General features: G+C 41.0%; 1 protein-coding gene across 1 annotated transcript in view; it reads right to left on the reverse strand.

The window, feature by feature from the left end:
- Positions 1-652: 652 nt before the first annotated feature.
- Positions 653-24,761, reverse strand: part of LOC129705449 (putative solute carrier family 22 member 31) — a 30,109-nt gene continuing 6,000 nt past the window's right edge. Inside the window, exons 2-9 of the mRNA XM_055649021.1 lie at positions 23,127-23,230; positions 21,527-21,681; positions 18,571-18,739; positions 15,490-15,635; positions 14,102-14,210; positions 13,109-13,323; positions 7,182-7,293; positions 653-1,573 (exon numbers count right to left, since the gene is read on the reverse strand). Of these exons, the coding sequence (XP_055504996.1) occupies positions 1,168-1,573; positions 7,182-7,293; positions 13,109-13,323; positions 14,102-14,210; positions 15,490-15,635; positions 18,571-18,739; positions 21,527-21,681; positions 23,127-23,230 (1,416 nt within the window). The 3' untranslated portion in view covers positions 653-1,167. The remainder of the gene's footprint in view (positions 1,574-7,181; positions 7,294-13,108; positions 13,324-14,101; positions 14,211-15,489; positions 15,636-18,570; positions 18,740-21,526; positions 21,682-23,126; positions 23,231-24,761) is intronic.

Below are 24,761 nucleotides of genomic sequence, written 5' to 3' on the forward strand. Positions count from 1 at the left end.
GTGGGTGCAAATAAGAATAGGTTGGATGGGGAAGACTGGCTAGGTAGCTGATTCTTGGGTCTCCTTGATCACATTTCCTTTTGTGGGATCTTGTGACTGAATAGGAATGTTATTGGCCAACACTTTCTTGATCCTTGCTGCATGACTCTATAAAATGAACCCAAAAAACCTGTGTTGCATTTTTGTCTGAATTTATGCCATAGTCTTTAGTTGTTAATCTAATTTAAATCTACATTTGGGGGTGCCACAGTGACACAGAGGTAGAGTTACTGCCTAACAACGCCAAAGACCTGAATTTGATTCTGAGACAGGTGCTGTCGGTATGAAGTTTGTACATTCTCCCTGTGACCGCGTGGGTTTTCTCCGGGTGTTCAGATTTCCTCCCACATTCCAAAGATGTACAGGTTTGCAAGTTAAGTGGCTTCTGTAAAATTGTCCCTAGTATGTAGGATGTGAAACTAGGATATCATAGAACTAGTGTATGGGTGATCGTTGGCATGGACTCAATGGGCCGAAGGGCCTGTTTCCACCCTGTATCTCTAAACTAAACTGATTAATAAAATGGGCCAATAAGTTGGCATACAATAAGCAATTAGATAAGTTTAACCGTTTTGCTTGCTATCAGTTAAAACGTCCACAAAAACATTTGGTCTTGTATTATAAAGGAACAAGAAATTAGATCTCAGCAAACCAAAAGAATTTCAAACATTATTCGGCCCAGGCTGATATACTAAAATGGTAACACACTTAGCAATCTGACACCATAGTTGATAAAAAATAGATTTTATGACTAGGTAGACTAGAGAAAAAAAGAGCAATAATCAAAACTGCATTGTAAATATTTGCAAAAAGCAATATGGCACAAACATGGTTTTTTTCATAATTGACTACTGATGTACATAACCCAAAATGCATTCAATATTTATGCTATTAACCCCAAATCTCAATTTACAATCTATCAACATAATTATACATCTTTTGAAACTATACATGTGCTTGAAAATTAAACTTCAGAGAAAAGTAACCATGTTAAACAGTTTGCAAAACTATCCCAATCAGATCTTAGAACATACAAATGCAGCAATTGATAAAATACTGGTTACTGTGGTGCAGAATATGAAACAGCAAGAGTATTTTTTATATTTCCTCATGTACCCTGAAGACTGGCTAGATTGCTGATTCTTGGGTCTTCTTGATCACACTTCCTCTTGTGGGATCTTGTGACTGAATAGGAATGTTATTGGCCAACACTTTCTTGGTAGATGTAACAAGCTTGGAATAGCTTTCCGGATTATAATTGCCATTCTGTTTTGAATGCAGCAAAGGAACTCTATCCTTGTTTCTGAACAATAACATCGGAGGACGTCTCTGATTTTCACCATCTTTTATAGAATCTGGCAGTGGTTTCCGTTTGCTTTCTGGAAGCAACATGATGCACAACACTGAGAGGACAGCAAAAGAGGCAAAAACTACATGATGAAGAAAGTAGCCATGTTTATTGTGAAGATCCATGATTGGGGATGTTGCTTTGCCAATGCAACCTGTTGCCATGATGAGGCCTAAAGTGGCACCTCTGTGAACACATTTTTAAAAGGAGAAATAAATTCATGAAATATAGGCAGCACAATATACATCTAGGCTATAAGTGCTTCTTGAAAATTTTGTAGAGTTTATTATTAAGAAATAGAAATAACCTGGCTAATATTGGCCCAGAATCTTTATAACGACAGCTGATAGTCATTGCTGTTAATTATGGCCAAATGGTACAGTTTTTCAGGCAAGGAAGAAATATACACATAAAATATGACAGTGCTGAAGTTGTCACTAGAGTTGCACCTCTTTGCCATTCGCTTCTCCAAAACAACATTTGCATTCTAGTCCTCTTATTTTTCTAATCAATGAAGGAATTAATATCATCCAGTGTTAGAAATGTGACATTTAGTGTAATTGGCTGCTAATCAATATCTCTCTAAATGACAATTAGCGCCTCATATTTTTTAGGAAGTATTAAATTGTCAATGTTTAGTTAAGTATTTTCCTTGGTCTTTTTCCACCCTTTGTTTTGGCTCAACCTAATAACTGATCACTTATGTTGTTGATTTTGATTTATCCCATGCTTACAATGAGTTATGGGCAGAAAATATTTTGAAATGAAGAAGGCCAACTCTAATCAATGGCAGATGCTGGAATGACAACAAAATACTGGAAATATTTCAGTAGGTTAGGTAGCACTTGTAGAGGAAACAAAAGTAAGATTTCAGGTTGGTGATCTTTCATTATATTACACCAACTTGAAATATTAATAATTCTCTCCTCAGATGCTGTCTGGCTGCTTTTTCGGTTTTCATTTCAGATTTCTACATCCTGAAGTTAATTGCTGTTCAAATGTATAGAATTTCATAAAATGTGACTTTGTATGGTCAATGTAAATTAATGGTTGTAGATTCAAGCATAAATAGAAAAGACTCTGTTATCCAAAACTACAATTATTAGTATCGTAGCATATTTTTGTTAAGACATTATTAATCACCAGAATTTACTGTTCAGATTAGATAATAAATATCTGTCGACAATTGTGGTTTTGGATAACAGAGTCTTTTCTGTTTATTTATGCTTGAAACTACGACCATTAATTTACAATGACCAAACAAGGTCACATTTTATGAAATTCTATACATTTAAATAAAACAATATTCAGAATAAAATCCTTTAATTTCCTCTATTATCCCCAAGAAATTCATACAATCATTTCTCTTATTCTTTAAGATTTACAGTGACCCTGATGGATTAAAATATTTTCAAAAGAATAACTCATCGGCTCAACAAATGGTACAAACAAGGCTCAGAAAAAACACCCAAATTCTAATGATCAAAAGTGGTTAAACATTTTTTTAAAATTTAAATAAAACATTCATATGTGGAAAATTATGAGAAGAGAACCTTGGACTATATTGGTCTCTTTCAAGATAGTTGAAGGACTGTCGGGAGATCGGGACATTTATAAGGGATCAGGTAAAAGGATCATAGCAAAAGGATTTGAGTATAAGAGCAGCAAGGTTCTACTGCAGTTGTACAGGGTCTTGGTGAGACCACACCTGGAGTATTGCATACAGTTTTGGTCTCCTAATCTGAGGAAAGACATTCTTGCCATAGAGGGAGTACAGAGAAGGTTCACCAGACTGATTCCTTGGATGGCAGGACTTTCATATGAAGAAAGACTGGATAGACTCGGCTTGTACTCGCTAGAATTTAGAAGGTTGAGGGGGATCATAGAAACTTACAAAATTCTTAAGGGGTTGGACAGGCTAGATGCAGGAAGATTATTCCCGATGTTGGGGAAGTCCAGAACAAGGGGTCACAGTTTAAGGATAAGGGCGAAGTCTTTTAGGACCGAGATGAGAAAATCATTTTTTACACAGACAGTGGTGAATCTGTGGAATTCTCTGCCACAGAAGGTAGTTGAGGCCAGTTCATTGGCTATATTTTAGAGGGTTAGATGTGGCCCTTGTGGCTAAAGGGATCAGGGGGTATGGAGAGAAGGCAGGTACAGGATACCGAGTTGGATGATCAGCCATGATCATATTGAATGGCGGTGCAGGCTTGAAGGGCCGAATGGCTAATCCTGCACCTATTTTCTATGTTTCTTTGTTTCTAAACCTTGCCATCTAAATGAAATGTTCACTTTGCAAGCCAGCAGTATACGCTTACCTAATAAAGTAACAAGGTGGAAACTGACAAGAGTACAGATGGCCATTAGGAATGACACTGCCTTGATCGCTAACCAGGAGCTGATTATCAGCTAATCACGTTGAAAAAGAAAATAAAGTGCACGAGATTTCAACACGAGTACGGAGTCTGCCTAGTTAGTAGAATTTAAGCAAGTGCATTTGGCTACATTTATTGAAAACATCCATAAATGGTAATTACTTAGACTAGATTCACTAACATGATTTGAAAGCAGAATAAGTGATTTATAATAGTGGTAAAAGTATTATGGTATTTGTCAGAGGTGAAACAGAGACCTGAATACAGTTATTTGGTTAAATAATCCCAGTCATCTGTCTAGTTACATACTGCAAAGTCATTTTTTTTTAAAGGATAGAAAGGTTGGAAAGATTATTTTTACTATCACTATATCAATATTGTCAATCAAGCTAAAAACTAAATTCAACCTTGGGGGTTTCTATTCATTAATATAGTAAATTATGTGAGGGGTGTGAATACACTAATGGTGACATCAGGGAAGAAAAGTCCTTCCAGTCTGTGGCATATGCTACAATTAAAATAACAACTGAGAAAGATACTAATATCTTCTGATTTCTACTACAAACCATTGGCATATGATTCTGGGACAAGCAGGGCCAAGTATTGACTTTATTACTTGGAAGTCGCAATTTTTTCCATAAAGGAGAGGCAAACATTTAAGCAACAATTGCAACAATTTTCATAATCTTAAGAATTCAAACCTATAGCATTAGTAAAAATAAAATTGTCAGCACCAAATTAAAAATATTCCGCATAAAGATGCTTACATTATGCATTTTTATTGTGACATTCAATATATTTGTGATACAAACAAATTACTATGTTAGAGCAGTTGCTACAAATTCAGGGTCTCAAATTTGGTAACTTGCTTGTGAAAGCTCATAACTAAAATCATAAGACCATAATATAATACAGATTGAACACCGATTTTCCGACACCCTCGGTTCCAGAGCCTTTCTAGATTATCCTTTCCAGACCACCTGAGGTCACGTGATAATCAAGTTCTTCTTGCGAATGAAACATAAACCAAAGGAATAGTTAGATCTCAAACCGGATGTTGAGCAGCCAGGTTGTTGTCTCTGCGTCAATGTCTGCCAGGCCCTGAGCATCATTTGGTGGGTGTTAGAGTGGGCACTCAGAGATGACATGGTTGGCTGTCTGTTGTTCTGCTCCGCATTCACAGGCTGGGCTCTGTCGGAGCCCCCCATCTCCACATGCTGGCATTGAAACGCCCAACTCCAGTTCCAAGTCTGTTGAGCTTCACCCATGCTCCTTTGGGGAGGTCAGACCCTGGACAGCTTTTATCTGGTGAAGAGATGTAGCTGTGCAATGGAGATGAGGTTGCCTTCCACTCCTGCGACCAATTGCTGGCTATCCAGCGTGCTTTTGGCTCAGTTGGCTGGATTAATGCTAGGAGTTGTTTTCCATGTGGAGCAAGGGGGTGACGGGACTTCAGTCGGGGTGGCCTCTGCTCTCTGCTGATAGCCTGATGGAGGAGGTGATCTGGGTCCATGGCATGACAAGATAGTGCCAGAGTTGCTGCTTGCCTTCGGATCCCTGCAGGTGGAATGCCTGCAAATATAGGGAGCTGCTCGACTGGAGTAGGTTGAAGGCACCCAGTGATGGTTTACAAGGTGCTGTTCAGGCTCGTGTCTACCAGGCTAGTATGTCTCTGCTTCTACTCCATAAGGGTGTACTGTACTCAGCTGGGGCATACACAATAGCTACGGCAAAGGTGCAAACAGTGGATGGACTGGCTCCCCAACTTGTTCCTGCCAGGATGAGGCCGCTATGTGCCAGGACCTTGTTGTGGAGACCAGCCAGGTGTTGACGAAATGTAAGCGACCTGTCCAGCTTTACGCCGAGGTAAGTGGGTGTTTGTTGGAAGTCCAAGTGCCTGTTGTTAACAAAGACAGCTAGCTCTCGCTTCACTTCCTTGTTGTTTAGATGGAATGCTGTTGACACTGTTTTGCCTTCACTCAGCTTTAGACGCCACTGTCGTAGGTATACTGACAAAGTGCTCACGTCTTCACTCAAGGAGCTTTCGATTGTCTTCCACTCTTTGTGTCTCATCAGGATGACTAGATCGTCAGCATATCCATATTTTCCAGCGATGGTCTCTGGGAGGTCATGGATGTACACGTTGAAAAACAGCGGATCCCTGTGGGTCGCCATTCTTCAGTCTACGTAGCCTACTCTGCTGTCCATCACTGGTCTTAAGCACAAAGCTGCAGTTTGATCTCAGCTCGATGATGTAGAGTACCATGCGCCTGTCTGGCAGCACCCGAAGTAGCTTTGCAGTTAGTCCCTGGTGCCACACGGTGTCACAGGCAGCTGTCAGATCTATAAGGACAACTCCTGCCTTCTCATTTGCCTCAAAGCAGTCCCCGATGTCTTAGGTGAGGAGGTTACCTGGTCCGCAGTAGATCGACCTTGGCGGAAACTAACCTGCTCGTGGGGCAGTTGAGGGTCTAGGTTGGGGGTGATAAGGAAATGACAATATTCCCCTGGCTCGCTAATGACACCCCTCCCGTGTCTCTAAAGCACCACGGAGTGCCAGATACTTAAATAAAACAAATATAAAATGTAAACTGAATGCAATTGGAATGCCCTGCCGACCCATCCCCAGCTCCCACGGTCTCCCTGCCCGTATAGTCCTGACCTGCAAAATACACCAGTGAGCCCCTCTCCCACTGCTGTCAGCAGTGGCTTTATCTGCTCCCCGCTCAACTACTGCCACCCGCTTCTCCTGGTACACTGTCCAATCGGTCTCTTCCACCTCCTCCCATTGCTGCCGCCTCTGGCAGACTCCACCGTGGAAGCGACAGCAGGTGAGAGGAGAGGGACCACCACAGTAACCTAGCCTTGTTTAAAATGAAATGACACAAAGTGCTGGAGTAACTCGGCCGACTGAATCAGACTAATGAAGTTCATCTATTCGATATCCAAGCCAATGTCATCGTTCCTTGTTCTGCAGAGGTCAAGACATGCCGAATTACTTCAGCACTTTGTGTCCTTTTGTCCATTAACCATCATCTGTGGTCATCAGCAATTACAGAGACAATTACCTCCGCAATGGTCCGTCTGTTCACAGTAAGCCCTTGTTGTAATGGACCATAGTGGACGGGGGGTGGGGGGGGTGGGAGGGACAAGAAGAGGCCGAACAGAGCGGCATGAAAGGGCTTCGCTGGTGCACCTTGCGAGTTGGGAGTGGGGTCAAAAGCAGAGGCCCTAAACGGCTGTGATGGGTCGGCTGGTCATTACATTCACATTCAGTTTATAATGCCATCAGCGGCAGCTTAGGAAATTTCAATTGAGCTCTTGTAATATTGTCCAGGTGGGCGGACCATCAGCTGTCAGAAAATCAGTGTTCAACCTGTATAATAAAATTAACAATGTAAAATTGTCATACATACCTAACAACTGTTGGGACAACCTCACTGGCAAAAAATATGCTCAATATACTAACGGAACAAGCTGAAACAAGGCCCAGGATGGAAAGAGTCAGATGAACACCTTTATGCAAATCTGAAGAAAATAATTTGTTAGTATAATGCCAAATAAATTCAAATACAAAAGTATCTTAATGTAGTAACCTTATTAACAATTTTATTCTCAATCAATTTTATTTTTTTCCTTCCATGGTCTGTATTAAACAATCCACAGCATCTGTGTCTTAGTCACCATTCAGTGGAAGCATGAATAAACCTTTCTATTTCCCAAAACTCTCCAGGCAGTCGTCATGTCTCATAGTGCCTCAAAGATGTGTTGCATTAATTCCTGAATGTACTCAAGTCACTGAACATCCACAACCTACTTGGTGAAGAATTTATCATTTCTGTCTGAATCAGATTAAATTAGTTTAGTTTATTAAATTAGTTTAGTGTACAGAGGTACGTGAAAAGCTTAAATTGCATGCTAACCAGTCAGCGGAAAGACAATACATGATTACAATAGAGCTATCCTGCCATCTGGGAAGAGGTACAGGAGCATTAGCTGCAAAACCAGCAGGATGCTCCTCAGCTTCTTCCCGCAGGCTATAAGACTGCTAAACGGACTTTGCCCCCGCCAAAGTATCGCGCACCAACTACCAACCTGGACACACTGCAGCAGAGCCACTGTCATGCCGCTGCCGATCGGAACACCTGTTGATGTTAGTAGAGTGTTAATTTGTTCATGATATATGTATTTTTATTTCTGTTTATTTTTAATGCACACTGAATGGACACTGGTTGAGCAAAGTTTTTTGTTTCCTCTGGGTATGTGAATACTCAGGAAATGACAATAAAGATATACAATATTCAGTGTACAGATACATTAAAAGGGAATAACGTTAATAATGTTTAGTGCAAGATAAAGCCAGTAAAGTCTAATTGAAGATAGTCCAAGAGTCTTCAATGAGGTAGATAGTAGTTCAGGACTGTTCTCTAGTTGGGATAGGATGGTTCAGTTACCTGATAACAGCTGGGAAGAAACTGTCCCTGAATCTGGAAGTGTGTGTTTTCACACTTCTATACCTTTTGCCTGATGGGAAAGCGGAGAAGAGGGAGTGACCAGGGTGCGACTCATTCTTGATTATGCTGCTGGCCTTGCCGAGGCAACATGAGGTTGAAAGTAATCATGAAGCAATCAACTTGTTATACTGATGCTGTCCTGCATTTGAAATAAAATGAAATGCCTGAAGGTAGCAATGTGACATGGAGTCTCTTACAAATTCTAAGAGAAATATTAAGGAAATAGTCAGAATTTTTTAATTTTTTTTTAATGTTTATGTTCATTTTCACATTAGGCTTAAAGAAATAATTATGGACCTAAGATGATAATTCTGCAGACCTAGCGACCTGTATTACAGCATTTTAAAGATACAGTAGCTGTCATGGACATAGAAAATCAATTAGTAATCCTAGAATTCTGTAGATTCAGGCATAGATTCTACAATACTATAACTATTTTCCCGTGGCTTAGAGAAGTAAATGCAGCTCCATTATTTAAGAGAGGAAAAGTGAATCCGGGACTAACAGATCAGTTAGCCTGATAGAAGGAAAAAATGCTGACATTTATTATTAAAGAATCGAGGAATCAACATAGATTTAGGAAAGGGAAATCATGCTTGATAAATCTGTTGGGAATTTTAGGTGTTGTTACCAGCAGAGTAGAGAAAGGCTAGCCAATAGATGTGACTAAATTAGACTCTCAGAATGCTTTCAATAAAGTACTTCAGGAGATTAATAAAAATAATATGTGTGTAGATTGGAGGTTTGGCTACTGGACAGAAAATAGTAGTCATTCTTTGGTTAGGATATGACGTAAACAGCATTACAATCTCTTACGCCTCCATCCCCCACCAGGAAGGTCTCAGGCCCTCCTGTTCTTAGTTGAAGAGAGACCCAAACAATTCTTCTAATTCTCTCCACCATCTGGCAGAACCTGCTCTCAACCTCAACAACTTCTCTTTTTGACTCCCACTTTATTCAGTGATCCAAATATACACTGGCACCATCCAACCATTTCTCTGTATCATTGATAGAGGACAGCCTCCTGAATCTTAATGATTTGAACAACTTTACTACCAACTTCCACCCTGCCCTCAAATTCACCCGGACTATCACTGACACTTCTCTGCCTCCATCTCTGCTCTATCGCCACTACAGGAGGCAGACCATTGACTGATGTCTCTATACATTCTCTGACTCCCAAAGTTATATAGATCACTTCTTCCTATCCAGCCTCTTGCAAAGATGCCATTCCCTGCTCTTAATTTCTCAAGTCTCTGCATCTGCTCCCAAGATGAGACTTTTCACTCTAGGACATCAGGTAATGTGATTACCCCCCTGGTGTTGTAGATGGATCTCTCACCCATATCTCCTGTAGTTCTATTCTTGCTCCCCCTCTCTCCAGATGGAGCAAGGATAGTGAGCCTGATTCTCACCTTTCACCCCACCAGTCTCCGTATCCAACACATCATTCTCCAGCATTTCAGCAATCTTCTGCCATAGTCAACGATGCACACCCATTTCTCCCACCCGACGTCTCCTCTACCGCCCAATATACCATCCTCTGGCTTCACATTTCACTTTCTCCTTTATTTATTTTACACCCTTTTGTTTCCTTTTCGTCTCTAGCCTTTGTCCATTTACCTATCCATGTCCTCCAGAAATGCTGCCTGACTAAGTGAGTTACTCCAGCATATTGCGGATTCGTTTTTGAGCTCCATTGTTGTCGCAGCTGAGACCATCACACAAACCAACTTCCCTTCCATTGACTCCAATTATACTTCATGCTGCCTCAGCAAGGCTCGCCTCTTAGCCATTCCCTCTTCTCCCCTCTCCTATTGGGCAAAAGATATAGAAGTGCGAATAAGCACACCTCCAGGTTTAGGAACAGTTTCTTCCCAGCTGTTGTCAGGTAACTAAATCATCCTACCACAACTACTATCTACTTCATCGAGGACCCCTGGACTATCTTTGATCAGACTTTGCCGTACACATTATTCCCTTATTATGTATGTATTCATTGTATTATGTATGTATACACTGTAAATGGCTGGATTGTAATCATGTACAGGTGCACAACCTTTTATCCGAAAGCCTTGGGACCAGACACTTGTCGGATTTCGGACATTTTCGGATTTCCGAATGGAAGATTTTTAGCGTAGATTAGGAAGGTAGCGCGGGCGTCCTGAAAAGTCTGGAGCGGCTGCCTCCTCCCCGGAGACCGGGGAATCATTGTAAATCATTGCATAAAAGTTAGTCAGTTAGTTTGGAGGGATTTTATGTGGTGGTGGTGGTGGGGGGTGGTAAAGGGGGAAACTTTGATTCTTAGTTGCTACCTGGTCGGCGACCCCCAACATCGCGGAGCTGGGGGCTCCGTCCGGCCGCGGGCGGCGCCGGTTGGAGCTCCGACCCCGGCAACTCTTCCCCTGGCTGCGAGGCGCTCCAAATCCAGTGCCGCCCGCGGCCGGACACCCGCAGTCCCAGCTCCACGAATGTTTGGAGTCGGCGGCCACAGCGCTCCGGAGCTTACCGCACGGTGACCCGGTAAGGCATTGCCCGCTCCCCGCTGGTATCCCAGCGCTGCGACGCTGACGACTCTCAACATTCGCGGGCGTCCAGCCGCGGGCGGCGGTGGATTTGGAGCGCCTCGCAGCCATGGGGTAGAGTTGCCGGGGTCGGAGCTACAACCGGCGCCGCCCGCAGCCTCAGCTGGGAGTTGGCGGCCACAGCGCTGCGAAGCTTACTGCACGGCGACCCGGTAAGGCATTGACCGCTCCCCGCCTCTCCGACCAGGTAGGGGACTAAGAATTAAAGTTTACCCCTTCACCCCCCTTTAACATAAAAGCCCTCCAAACTAACTGACTAACATTTAAGCAATGATTTACAGATGTTTAAGTGTCTCCCCGGTCTCCGGGGAGGAGGCAGCCGCTACAGTAGTACAGACCTGGGTTGACCGTGGGTCGTTTCGGGTCAAGTTTGGCGCCAAACGCGAGCTTTGGTGTGCAGACGACATCCTGGAAAAAATGGCCGGTTTTCGGAGTTTTTCGCTTTCCGGAACACCGGATAAAAGGTTGTGCACATGTATTGTCTTTCCTCTGACTGGATAGCACACAACAAAAAGCTTTTCATTGTACCTCGGTACACGTGACAATAAAATAAACTGAAACAGTTCTAGAATCTGTTCAATCTATAGCATTGACATGGATGAATGAATCAAGTGCATTGTATTCAATGATATAAAACAAGGAGACAGTGTTATGTTTGAAGTGGATGCACAAGGGCTTCTCGTGATATGGACTGGCTAAATGAATGGGCAATGATATAAATAAGAATAATGCTGATGTTAGAAAAAATTTGAAAAGTGAAGTATTTATTCAATGATAGGGGATTGAAAAATATTTGTATTCAGAAAGACCTGGAGGAGTCTTTATATTTAAATTATTTGAAAGTTACATGCAGGTTTTAATGGGTTTCTCGATCTTATTTTCGTTATTATTATTATTATTAGAAACCCAATTAGAATCTTTAAACTCTTAATTTGATCTCCATGCAATGAGGGTTACAAGTTTGTATCTTAATAAGTTATTGATAATTTTCATTTGTTTTCCAATTTACTGCCAATTTTATCCTGCTTGCAGGCTACTGATAACATACAACCATAAGAAATATTCACCACATGCACTTTCCATGGACTATCATAGGACTGATGTTCAGGAACAAGAACAACTAACTGATTGACTACATTTTCAGTAACCAAATGAGATTTGTGAAGACATTAATGACCAGGAAGGAAAGACAAGCTCCTTAAATCTATAGAAGACAAGAATGTATCATGCAATGCATTCACCAAATAGAACTTCAAAATAATTAACATGTTGCACATCTCAATCACTACTGCCAAGCTGCTGTTGTTACAATACAATACAATACCGTTTATTTGTCATTTGAACCTCACATGAAGTTCAAACGAAAATTGGTTTCTGCAGCCATACAACAAGAAAAGAACTAAGACACACACCAACACAATTTACACAAACATCCATCACAGTGAATCTCCTCCTCACTGTGATGGATGGCAAAGTATTGTCTCTCCCCTGCACTCCATTCTTCTCCGGATGCCAAAGTCAAAGCCAAAGCCCCTGGCAGGCGCTAGCAAGTCCCGCAGCCATTCAAAGCCGCGCCGGACGATGTAAGGCCCTGCCCCGGGTCCGTATTTTCATTTGTTGCCTTATTTGCCAAATCCTTTACTGCCTTAGTTTGGTAACTAATAACCATATGTCATCTAAGCCAATACAATGCAAAGATTCCAGAATAGTTAACATGTTGAAAGTTATATGTAACATTGCAGAGTATGTATTTTCTACAATCTAAGCAACAACTACTTCCATGTTCACTAATAGCAATCTTAACCCAAATCAAGAATCATTATACACCTTTTCTCTATTATTTTACTGGGATTTAATGAAAATGATCAGGCTATTTTCAGTTGAATTTTCTGTAGTTATTACAAGACCTTTCACAGAGGAATAGTGAATTTACTACCCATCCTAAATAGCCCCTGAAGTGAGAGGCAGTTAAGGAATCAACCCATTGTGGGTGTAGAGTCACATTTCCAGATGGGGCAAGGATGCCAGATTTCTTTCCCTTAAGGATATTAGTGAACCAATTTTTTTTTTCATTACACTCCATAACTTGATTTCTTGCTTAGCGTCATGCCATTCATTTTCCCCAACTGCCATTGTGGAAATCAACCTCTGGCTGATAGTTCAACAATGTAACCCTATGGCATATAATGTAGCTCAGTTCTGACTGCAATTTTTCCCAGTGCAAAGACAATTATCCATACTTACACTGTATAAGAGCAAGCAATAATAGCGATGACAACCCAGTGAAGATTGTCGAGAAGAGCAGAATGCCACGTCGCCCAAACTTGTTCACAGTAAAATATAGGAAAAACAGGGCTACACCTTCAGCACCAGCAATGACAAAATACTTCAAGTAGAAGTTGGGGCTATAACCAACAAGATTTTTGGAAAAGCAATGTTGAATTCCATTGCCAATGAACCTAAAAGAAAAGTAAATGCAAGATAATAAGTGGATGATTAGATAATATATAAGCATTTTCATAGCACAAACCAGATAACTTCAAATCTCTCGTAAATTACAAAAAATATGGTTGGAGATGACAATTGTCTATAAAAGTAGCGTTCAGGATAATTAAATCAATTAATAACGGAAACACAAAAGGTATTGAAAAGTTACACTGTAAACGATTAAAATATATCCAGATTTTTCATTAAAAGCGCCATTTCTGGAACAAAAGATTCAATGGCACCATCTGCGAAAATAGGCAACATTTCGGGCCGAAACCCTTCTTCAGACTGATGAAGGGTTTTGGCCCGAAACGTTGCCTATTTCCTTCGCTCCATAGATGCTGCTGCACCCGCTGAGTTTCTCCAGCATTTTTGTGTACTAAGCCACTTAGTCATTCAAGGTAACTGCAAATGCACATTTGGTGCCAGCCTTATATCAATGAGTTTACATCTGAAACATTTATTGCTAGCATCTCATCAACATTTTAATTTGCCTCCATTTCACTTAGCTAGCATTTCTTTCCTAAATCCCAGTGGAAATTCTGAAATACTCTCCTTTATACAATTTAAAATCTACTTCTTTGGTCATTTATCCACATAGTTTCTGGCATTTCATCATCTTGATGAAAACTACCTGGTGTTATGAGATTTTTTCATCTCTCAATATTGAAAAGATGTAATTAATTTGCACCAGAGATATCAGGCAAACCATTGCAGAAAAAAACTAGAACACATTAACGAATAACTTACGTGGTGAATCCTAATATCAAGATGTTCTTCCAAGTAGTTCGTGCAGTGGTCATATCACAAAATGTATATGAACGAAATTGTGTAGGCTTTTCAAACACAGAATTCATCTCTGCAGGAATTTTGGAAATGGGATACATGGGGGTTGAAGGGAAAGGTTTCAATCATATTGAATACACTGTATGGCATAATATGCATGCTCAAATTTTAATAAAAACAGCACCATTTTGTGGCAGTGACTATGACAGATTTGCAGAGTAATTTGTTTTTACTGAAGGGCAGAACTTTAAAGAAAATATATTTCAAATTTTAAATGGGATATTAGTAACTTTAAGATGATTGTACAGATGTGAACTAATTTTTTAATTTATATTGAAGCTTGTGTCTTTCAAGCTTCTAAAATACTTTTCAGCAATGAGTTACTTGAAAGTGCTGTATACTAAGCACAAGAGTGTATTCAATGAGTCCTTGTTTCTTTAGTTCCGTGGAAGGATCGCGATAATATGTCTATATGATAAAAAATAACCTCGCAATCGGATATTTTATGATTCAACTGCTCGCATGTCTATGGAAAGTTTTAGTCTGGGATTGAACAGCGAATACGAGGGTGCTAAATTATGCAAAACAAGCCCTCAAAAGATTAAATGGAAATAGTCATATGCATTTCAGAGAATTAATCTTTGATGGATCAGGAGGCTACTTGATTTTCAGATTACTTCTACAATTTGATGACAGGTAAAGTTGATCCTTCCGTAGAATTGAAGAAATGAATTGCATGGAATCTCCCAAGCCTACATGACTAAATGTTTTAATATATTTTCTTCCTCTGGAGTTGTGGTTTGGGATGGAGGAGGATTTCCTTCCACTCCAACTTTGTGAGTTATGAGCTGACTGATAATGCCACAGATCCTTCACAGATCAAACTAGAGGTCCAAATAGGGCACATAAGTGGGCAGTACATGAGGTGGTGAGCATCTCCTGCCGTTTATGCTCCCAATCTTTGTACCCATGTTTCTGCTTTGATGTGCAGTCACAGAACCTCAGGAAATTGTATTCAATGCTTGCTATTTTGGGTTTTTTTGTGGAAAGATCAAACTACCTGATCAATGGTTACAAAAATAATATAAAAATAAATTACACAAAACTTGCTCCTGTGTTTCAAAGAGTAGATGTGCAAGTATGTCCATGGATTGAATAGTGAATGCGAAAATGTCAAATAGTTGGAGATCCTTTATATTTAGTTATGTAGAAAATTTGTCCACAGGAGATTAAATGGGAAAAGGATTACAAGTTCCAGGGAGGAACAAAGTTGATGTATGAGATGATTTATTTTGCTTTCACTGTCACTAAACACACTGATCAACAGACTGTTTTCTACATCATCTACATACCATTAAACAAATTGCATTGGGTGTATAATTCATCTTCCACATTGACACCATTACCAATTGCTATGCCTTGTAGTATTTGCTTACACTTCCCAATCTGTCTGGTTGCAAGGAGCCAACGTGGTGATTCTGGGAACATGGATGGAATGCTGAAAATTTCAAAAACAAGTTAGTTTAAGAAGAATGTTGCATACCCGTTGGAGAAATACTGGATACACATACTTTCTACCAAAGGGAATAATAATAAAATAAATATTAATATATGTACATTTAAAAATAAATTATAAACACAGAGAGTTGGAGTAAGTCAGCAGTCAGGAAGTATCTCTGAAGAACATGGATATTTCATTTTGGGACCCTTCTTCGGGCAGTCTAAAGAAGGGCCCCAATCCAAAATATCACCTTTTCCCCAGAGATGCTGCTTGAGCCACTGAGTTATTCCAAGATTGTGTGTAATTTTTTGTAAATCATAATTTGCAGATCCTTGTTTCTACTCGATTTAAATAAATTATGCTGAGCTGACACATTTCATCGTCCCACTTTTAGATCAAGGCTTTCAACACATGATGTTTAGAATTATGGTGCCCTCTTGTGTCCTTGAATGGATTAGCAAAGAACAGCCATTCAAGTCCCATATTTAAGTGTAAATTATTAGGCTTTCACAAAAGCATCAATGGCCAGAAAAACACAAATTAAATTAAATAATTCTTCATCAGCTACTTGCATAGAAGGCAATTTCAAATCATGGTAGCTTCTGCAACCCTGAATTAGATAAAATATCAGAGGTCAAATTAAATTCAGTTTTCCATGCATTTATATAAAACACAATTCTCAAATTGGACAGTGCTCCATAATAAGATTAAGGTTCTACATAAATTTACAAGCGTTGTAAAGTGTATATTGTTCGATTAAAACTATTATCAAAATAATACATCACAGAAATGATCAGCTTTGAAAAATAATATTCTGCTTTAATAACAGAGCCTTTCACCCCATCAAAGTCCATATATAACACATCATTCCCCAACATTTCTGCTCCCTTCAACATGATCGCACCACCAGTCAAATCTTCCCATCTCCAACCCTTTCTGCTTCTGCAGAGACCACTGCAACTCATTTCCACCTAAACCAACCTCCTCCCCAGATGCCTGGTGGCGGCAGAAGGCTCCCAGGAAATCTGGTACCCAGACAAAGAAAGAGCAGTGGGCTGCGGCCTTCAGGTGAGGAGGTCGGAAGCTACCGAGCTCAGCCCCGAAGACCGGAGAGCCGAGTAGGAGGGAGCCACTGGCGATGACTGACGAGAGGAGTGGGCCGGTTGGAGAAGGACCATATTCACTCCAGTGCATTCAAGGTCGGCTACAGGAGGCCACCGGGACTCAAAGTCAGTTGAGTGAGGAGAGGAACGTTGATTCGTTGCAGCAGCCTGGAGCTTACCAGGATCGGGAGCTCCAGGTGCTTTAATTGAACAGTACAGCGAGCATGTGGACCAGACTTTGGGCTTTTTGTAAATGGTGTCAAAATATGGCAACACGTGCATGTGTGATCTATGCAAAAAGAATTTGCACACGTGACAATAAAGCACCATTGATTGAAGCAGGTACATAGAGCACTGGAAGTGTGGATGGCCGTTGACTCGTTAGGAGCTCATCCGCCCTTTGAAGGTCTTGTTTTTGGTCCTGCTGGGGGTCCACAGCCCCCTCCCAACCTGGCAGGTGGGGGAGACGGTTTAGTCGCCGACTATCCGACCATGGAGCAGGTAGCATGGGATTACATGGTACCTGTGGTGGGGGGAACTCCCCCCGACCTGACCATTATTTTATGTGGGTCAAAAGTAAAATACTACTACATCATTTCTGAAACAGTGACTGGAGAATAATTCCTCAAGTATTTATCTTAATAAGGGAATGGTTTAACGTAGCATGTTTCCAAATAATAAAATGTAATCTAGGTTGTCAAAAGACTCGCAATAATCTTCCAAACTTCCCCGGATACTGGAGAGTTGTCGAGGTTAGAAAATAGCAACTGCTGCAATTTTGTTGAAAAAATGTGTACAGGATCCAATGCAGGTGAGAGGCTGGAGATTGGTCAGGAAGTATGGATATGAATTTGGTGAGAAACAGTATGGATATGAATTTGGCATAAATGTACATAGAGCACTGGTGAACAACCATTTTCAGACTGGAGAATGGCAGGTGGAGGTCTGCTTGGAACGTTGGTATTTTACTTCAATAAGCTGGGCAAGTGTGGTAAACTTAAGGCTTCATACTATAAAACAGATCTGCTGACAAAATGGCCAAACAAGCAACAGGTGAAATATAATACAGAGTCATGTAAAGTGATAGATTTTGAAAGAATGAGAAGCATAGGCCCCAAAATTGTGCTGACATCTCAGCTGGTCCTCAACTATCCCAATGCCAATGTAATATATTCATTGCCTCCTCTGCAGCACAACCTCTGCTGATCCCTTCTTATCCCAGCACAAGTGCAGGTCTGAGAGTCAGCTGCAATTACAAAAAAAAGGCTTGACTGCTTGCCCATTGCGTAACTGAGTTATAACTGCTTTGCTGAAAATGTACGTACATTTCAGACCACTGATTTCCAGTGTTTGGCCTTTTCAAATATCTGGATTAAGAATTGCTGTACAAAGAGCGGCCAGAAGTATATTAAGGTCAAATGGTACTCTTCTGTACTGCAACAATTGTGTGATTCCATGAAGGCGCCTCTTTTTACATTAAGGTCTTCGTTTTTTTTTTTGATTGAGCTATTTGGTTTCCAGACATTTTCTTTGCAACTGTTCCACTGATCACATCTCTAAAGCACAAGAGATGGGGTTTTTTTCTAGATTAAAGGGCATGGCTTAAAGGTTATTGTTGAATATATCTCCATCACATTGAAAAGAAAAAACAAATAACTTCATGTTTCCAAAACAAAAGACTTCAGAAAGCTATCAACCTATTTCCTCCATTTATTTATGTCAATGCCATGTTCACATAAATGAAGATTTGACACTATTGCAAAGATTTTGTGTTTGGTATGTTTACATAAAAATAGTCAGATGGTGATCATATTGTTCAGAACACTCACCACCAATAGAGGAGTAGTATTAGGAAAGGGGTAGTGACAACACCTTGCAAAATTCTCCAGTTTCTGCATAGTTCAGCTAAACCTGGCAGCAGCATCTCTCCAACCACTGTGCAGATCGATGCAGTTATCATGATCACCAGTCGGTGTGGCGGGTCGCACATTTCCAACCCTGTAGCAATGATAGATAAAAATGGGGAGGAAGATAGAAAAAACATTAGTAATTGAAACATGATTCTGAAATGGATTTGCTTGGCACTGCCTATTCTTTTCTGCTTGTTAATCCTTGTCAAAATTATATGAGGGAAGTGGCAAGCCTAGTGAGTAGTGTGACATTGCAAAGGAATTCCAATGGGAGGATAATTAATGCCTTAGAGAGACTACATGTGGCCAGAAGAGGGAGCATTAATATAAAATACAGGGGTTGGGACATCTAGCTGTACAAGGCATTGGTAAGACCACATTTGGAGTATTGTTTACAGTTCTGGCAGCCCTGATATAGGAAGGATGTAATTAAACTGGAAAGAATGCAAAAAAAGATTTGTGAGGATGTTAATTATTAGGAGAGGCCGTCTTTTTTCCCTGGAACATAGGAGAGTGAAGGGGGATCTTAAGAGGTTTACAAAATTACAATATGAGTAGTATGGATAACATAATCATTATCCCAGGGAAGGGGAGTCTAAAGCTCGAGGGCATAGGTTTGAGATGAGAGAGGAACGATTTTACAGAGACCTGAGGGGCATCCGTTTCACACAGGATGGTGGATATATGGAACAAGCTGCCAGAGCAAGTGGTAGAACAGAGTACAATTATGCCATTAAATGACTCTTGGACAGGTATAGGGATAGGAATTGTTTGGAGGGATATGGGCATGGGCAAGTGGGACTAGCTTAGGTATCTTGGTCAGCATCAACGATTTGGTTAACGGAGTATAATACAGCGAAGTGCAAGGTGTTGCATTTTGGGAAGTCACACCAGGGAAGGAATTTTAGAATGAATGGCATGGCTCTGGTGAGTATTGTAGAGCAGAGGGATCTAGGAGAGTAGGTATATAGTTTCTTGAAAGTGGCATCACAGGAAGATAGGGTGGTCAAGGAGACATTCAGCACATTGGACATCTGTCAGAGTCTTGAGTTTAGACGATTTGAGGTTATGTTACAGTTTTACATGACATTGGTAAAGTCACATTTGGAGGTTTGTGTTCAGTTTTGGCCACCCTATTATAGGATAAATGTTGTTAAGCTGAAAAAACTGTAGGGAAGATTTACCAGGACTCGAGGGCCTGAACTATAGGGAGAGGTTGAGCAGGCTAGTACTTTATTACTTGTAGTGCAGGAGGGAGAGGGGTGATTGTATAGAGGTGTATAAGATCATGAGGGGAATAGATAGGGTAAATAAACAGTTGTTTACCCAGAGTTGGGGAATCAAGAGCCAGAGGACATGGGTGGCGAGAAATTTAATAGGAACCAGAGATTCAACTTTAAAAACATATATACACATAGGGTGGTGGGGATATGGAACGAGCTGCCAGAGGTGGTAGTTGAGACAGGTGCTATTGCAAAGTTTAAAAGACATTTGGACAGGTACATGGATAGGATAGGTTTAGAAGGATAGGGGCTAAACACAGGCAGGTGGGACTGGTGCAGACATGTTAGTCCGCAAGGGCAAGTAGGGCCAAAGGTCCTGTTTCTACACTATATGACTATGACTCCATGACATAGCTTGGGTAAAAGGGTTATCAGACCATGGATCAGACAACAACATAGAAGGCTTGTTCCACAATGTCTATGCCTAAACCAACTCATATCTGCATGCACATAATCCATGTCCCTCCATATTTCTGCGCCTTTCTAAAAGTCTCTTAAATGCCACTATCGCATCTCCCTCCACCACCACCACCTGTGTTTCAGACACGTTTTAAATACATAATTCAAATTCAAACACTTTTCTCAAAAATTATAGTAACTTTTTCTTTCCACATACACCCTCTCACTGATTTGAGTTTGTATATTTTGGATGTTTTAATACAGCATGTAATTATTCTACCGTCCACCTGAAAGCTTAAATCACCCTCTAATGGGCAGTACCGCCCAGGTTGAAGAGCACTGATCGACATCAAAGATATACACATGTTCATGTCATAGGATTAGAATTAGTCTATTCGGCCCATCAAGTCTACTCTGGCATTCAATCATGCTGATCTATCTTTCCCTCTCAACCCCATTCTCCTGCCTTCACCTCATAACCTTTAACACCCTTACTAATTAAGAATCTGTCAATCTCCACTTTAAAAACACCCAATAACTAGGCCACCACAGCATCTGTGGCAATGAATTCCAGATTCACTACCCTCCGAGTAAAGAAATTCCTCCTCATCTCCTTTCTAAAGGTACGTCCTTTTATTCTGAGGTAGTGCCTTCTGGTCCTAGAATCTCCCACTAGTGGAAACATGCTTTCCAGGTCTTTCACTCTTCAGTAAGTTTCAATGAGGTCCATCCTCATCCATCTAAACTCCAGCGAGTACTGCCTAGTGCTGTCAAACACTCATCATACATTAACTCAATCATCCATGGGATTATTCTCGTAAACCTCCTCTGGGCCCTCTCCAATGCCAGCACATCCTTCCTCAGATATGGAGCCCAAAACTGTTCACAATACTCCACAATTGGGTATTAAGAGTTATTTTAAAATTATTCAATATCAGCTCATAATTAAATGTTACGTTTTACATAACAAGGCAGCCTAGATGCTTATCGCCCATAATTTGATAAGTATCCACTGAAGAATTTAAAAGGCTGATTAAAAAATTGCAAAATAATTGGTGCTTCCGATATAATTTCCATAAAGCAGTTACATAATGAAATAGTTTGCACATGAAAAATGCAAAATTTGTGTATTAAGATAGGCATATATCCATTTGGTGTTTTTGATCTGCCCATCTAAGTTGATCTGTACTTACTTGCAACATATGCAGACAGGAAGAGTCCCGCCAATGCTATCCCACTGAACATTCGAAATACAAGAAACATGATGAAATCCACAGAGACTGAGATTCCAACGTGCAGAATAATTACTCCAACTACAGAAAGAATGAATGTACTTCGACGGCCCAGTCTAAAAATTAAAATGAAAATTAATGCCTATTATTTACAATTTTGAAATAACCTGCATGGAAAAATACAGTATGTATAGTGTTAATAATTAATTGTAGATACAAGATATGGTACAGACGTAGAAATCTCCAATTTTAGGTAACATAACAAAACGTAACCCTCCTCTCCTCCCTGTGCCCTAGCTGGACTTGCACCCATTTCTCCCCTCCCCATATATTCCTTTCTCTGGCTTCACATTTCTCACCATTTCCATCCTTATCTCACACCTTTGGTATTTTCATATTTGGCCTTTGCAATCCTGTTATCAAATAAAATCCTTTTGTAGGGCCGAGATGGCCTGTTTCCGTGCTGTAATTGTTATATGGTTATATGGTTATATGTATCCTCCTATCACTCCTATCACTATGTATCCTCCTATCACTCACCAGGGTTGGCCCTGCACCTCCTCTCTTTTCTCTCTCCAACCCTCTATCACAATTAGACTGAAGAAGAATCCTGACCTGAATTGTCACCTATCCATGTTCTCCAGAGGTGCTGCCTAAATTGCTCCAGCAGTGTCCTTTTTAAACTATATATTCTTTTGTCCCAGCAATTAAGAAAATCCAGCAAAAAATACTTTTCAACTTAAAATAGAATTTACATCCAAAGTATAGTTAGGTGAACAAATTTGGTTAATAAGTGTCTTGGCAGAGGACAATTTGAATGCTGGCATGAAGCAGTGAAGGTATTCCCAGATTCTGAAAATACTTGAATTACAGCATCACAAAAACAGACAGGTATCACAGTTTAAGGATAAGGGGGAAGTCTTTTAGGACCGAGATGAGAAAATCATTTTTTACACAGAGAGTGGTGAATCTGGGGAATTCTCTGCCACAGAAGGTAGTTGAGGCCAGTTCATTGGCTATGTTTAAGAGGGAGTTAGATGTGGAACCTTGTGGCTAAAGGGATTAGGGGGTATTGGAGAGAAGGCAGGGATGGGATACTGAGTTGGATGATCAGCCATGATCATATTGAATGGCGGTGTAGGCTCAAAGGACCGAATGGCCTACTCCAGCACCTATTTTCTATGTTTCTATATAAAACAAAGTGCTGGAGTAACTCAGCAGGCCAGTCAGCATATGTGGTCAACATGGATAGGCCCAAAACGTATTTAATTAAAATGATTTTGAAGAAATGTTACAACCCCAGAGATTTCACCTAGCCACATCCTCCAGAGATGTTGCTTGACCTGCAAATCATTACTCTGTTACTGCTGGATTTTTCATTGCTAAATTGCTCTATGCTGGGAAGAATAAAAAAGCATTTTCATCCATATAATCAAGTTATGCCAGAATAAAAAATACAAAGTTTTAAGTGATACAATTAAACATTTTTGAAATGTATAATTATATTTAAAAAACCACAAATTACTGAATGGTTTCAAGACCATGAATTAAAAAACCTTACCCATCTACAACAGTTCCAAGGGTCAAGAATCCAACAGCCCATCCAATGGAGTAGCCCACTTGCTCCAAGGGAATTTTCCAGTAGTTTTTGCAAACCAAATTCCACTTTAAAAGAAAGTTAAATATATCTCATCACAGGAATTCTTAGCATATATTTTGTCAGCTTCTCTCTTTTGCTCAAAAGCTCAAACATTGATAATCTTCATTTTACCAAAATCTGATGGGATTACCTTTACCAATACTCAGAATAAGCTCAGTTCCCTCCGTCTCTCTCTCTTTCCTCTAATCTATGGGGTTGAAGATGAGCTGTTTCCACTTCAGTTCTGTGGATTCCAAGATGGCTGAAAAGGCCAATGGGAGATCCAAAGACATTGCCACCAGTGGGGCAGGTGTTCGTTGATGGAGTGGTTACGTTGCATTGGACTTGATGCGTACATATCTTTTTACCCCCCTGTACTCGGGGTCTGAAGCACGTTCGGGGAACAGACCAAATGGGGTCTGCACTTGGTCTCGTATACTTTTTGTGTGTGCCTGTGTGTGTGTGTGTGTGTGCCTGTGCGCGAGAGAGAGATTTTGCCTTTGAAAACTTTTCTCCTCGAAAACCAGACTCAAAAACGCAGAGATAATTACATATTTCGGTCGGGATTTAATTTATGATTTCAGAAATCCTAAATCTGGTCAATTATTTCCCCAGATTTTCAATAATATTGTTCACAAAACTAACTTTAAAAAAAATAATCGCCGCTTGCCAACTGCTTATGTCACAATGCCCACCAATTGAGGCCCACCTGCCTCCTGGCCCCGCCCCCGCTGTGGATTAATGTTGTCAATGCGTATGCGCAGTTTTCCACGAGGTACATTACTCCACCCACCCCCACATTCTTCAAAAGGTGCAGAAAGAATGAGAACGTTCTGCAGCAAAGATCCTACAGCTCAGCTCCGCTATATGATCTTTGTTCTGCAGATCGCGGGGTCAGCGATGCCTCACACAATGAAGAAGTTTTCTCCTTGTTGCCAGCGCAGCTCGTGAAGCCCCGGACCTCCCCTCCCCGCCCGCTCATTCCAGCTGTGGGTTTCCATAGAGTCAGAAGCCGCTTCTGTCTCTCTCCGCATTTCGCAGCCCACTCACACGCCCGGCTCGCCTCCACCCGCCCACCCCCCTCCTCTTCTAACCACCTCCCTCCCTCTCTCTACCCGTCAAAGGGAACAACCTCCTGTCCGGGGCGGCCCGATCGTCTATCTCCCCCCACCCCCCCGGCCCGGCTCTGTCACGCTGGTGGGCGCGCTTCCCCTTGCAGAAGCCACGATCGGCTGGTCCCCCCACTGCTTTTCACCGTCCTCGGATTGCTCCACGCCTCGCTCAGTCCCCCGCAAGCTGCCGCCCCGCCCCGCCCCGCCCCTCTCCTCTCTTTTTCCTCCCCTCTCTCTCTGGGGGAGGGGGGGGGCGCCCTCAAACCCGCGTTGGGGGAACAGACACAACACGGGTTTGTGGGAGATGGGTCCGTGGGTCTAATTTTGCCTTTGAAACATGTCTCCTTGAAAAATAGTTGCCGAAACGTGGAAATCTTTACATATTTCAGTAGAGATTTTCCTTGTGAACTCATTTTGTCAATAATTTCCTGAGATATTTGCTAAA

The sequence above is a fragment of the Leucoraja erinacea genome, chromosome 17, assembly GCF_028641065.1.
Source record: "Leucoraja erinacea ecotype New England chromosome 17, Leri_hhj_1, whole genome shotgun sequence".
Lineage (NCBI taxonomy): Eukaryota > Metazoa > Chordata > Chondrichthyes > Rajiformes > Rajidae > Leucoraja > Leucoraja erinaceus.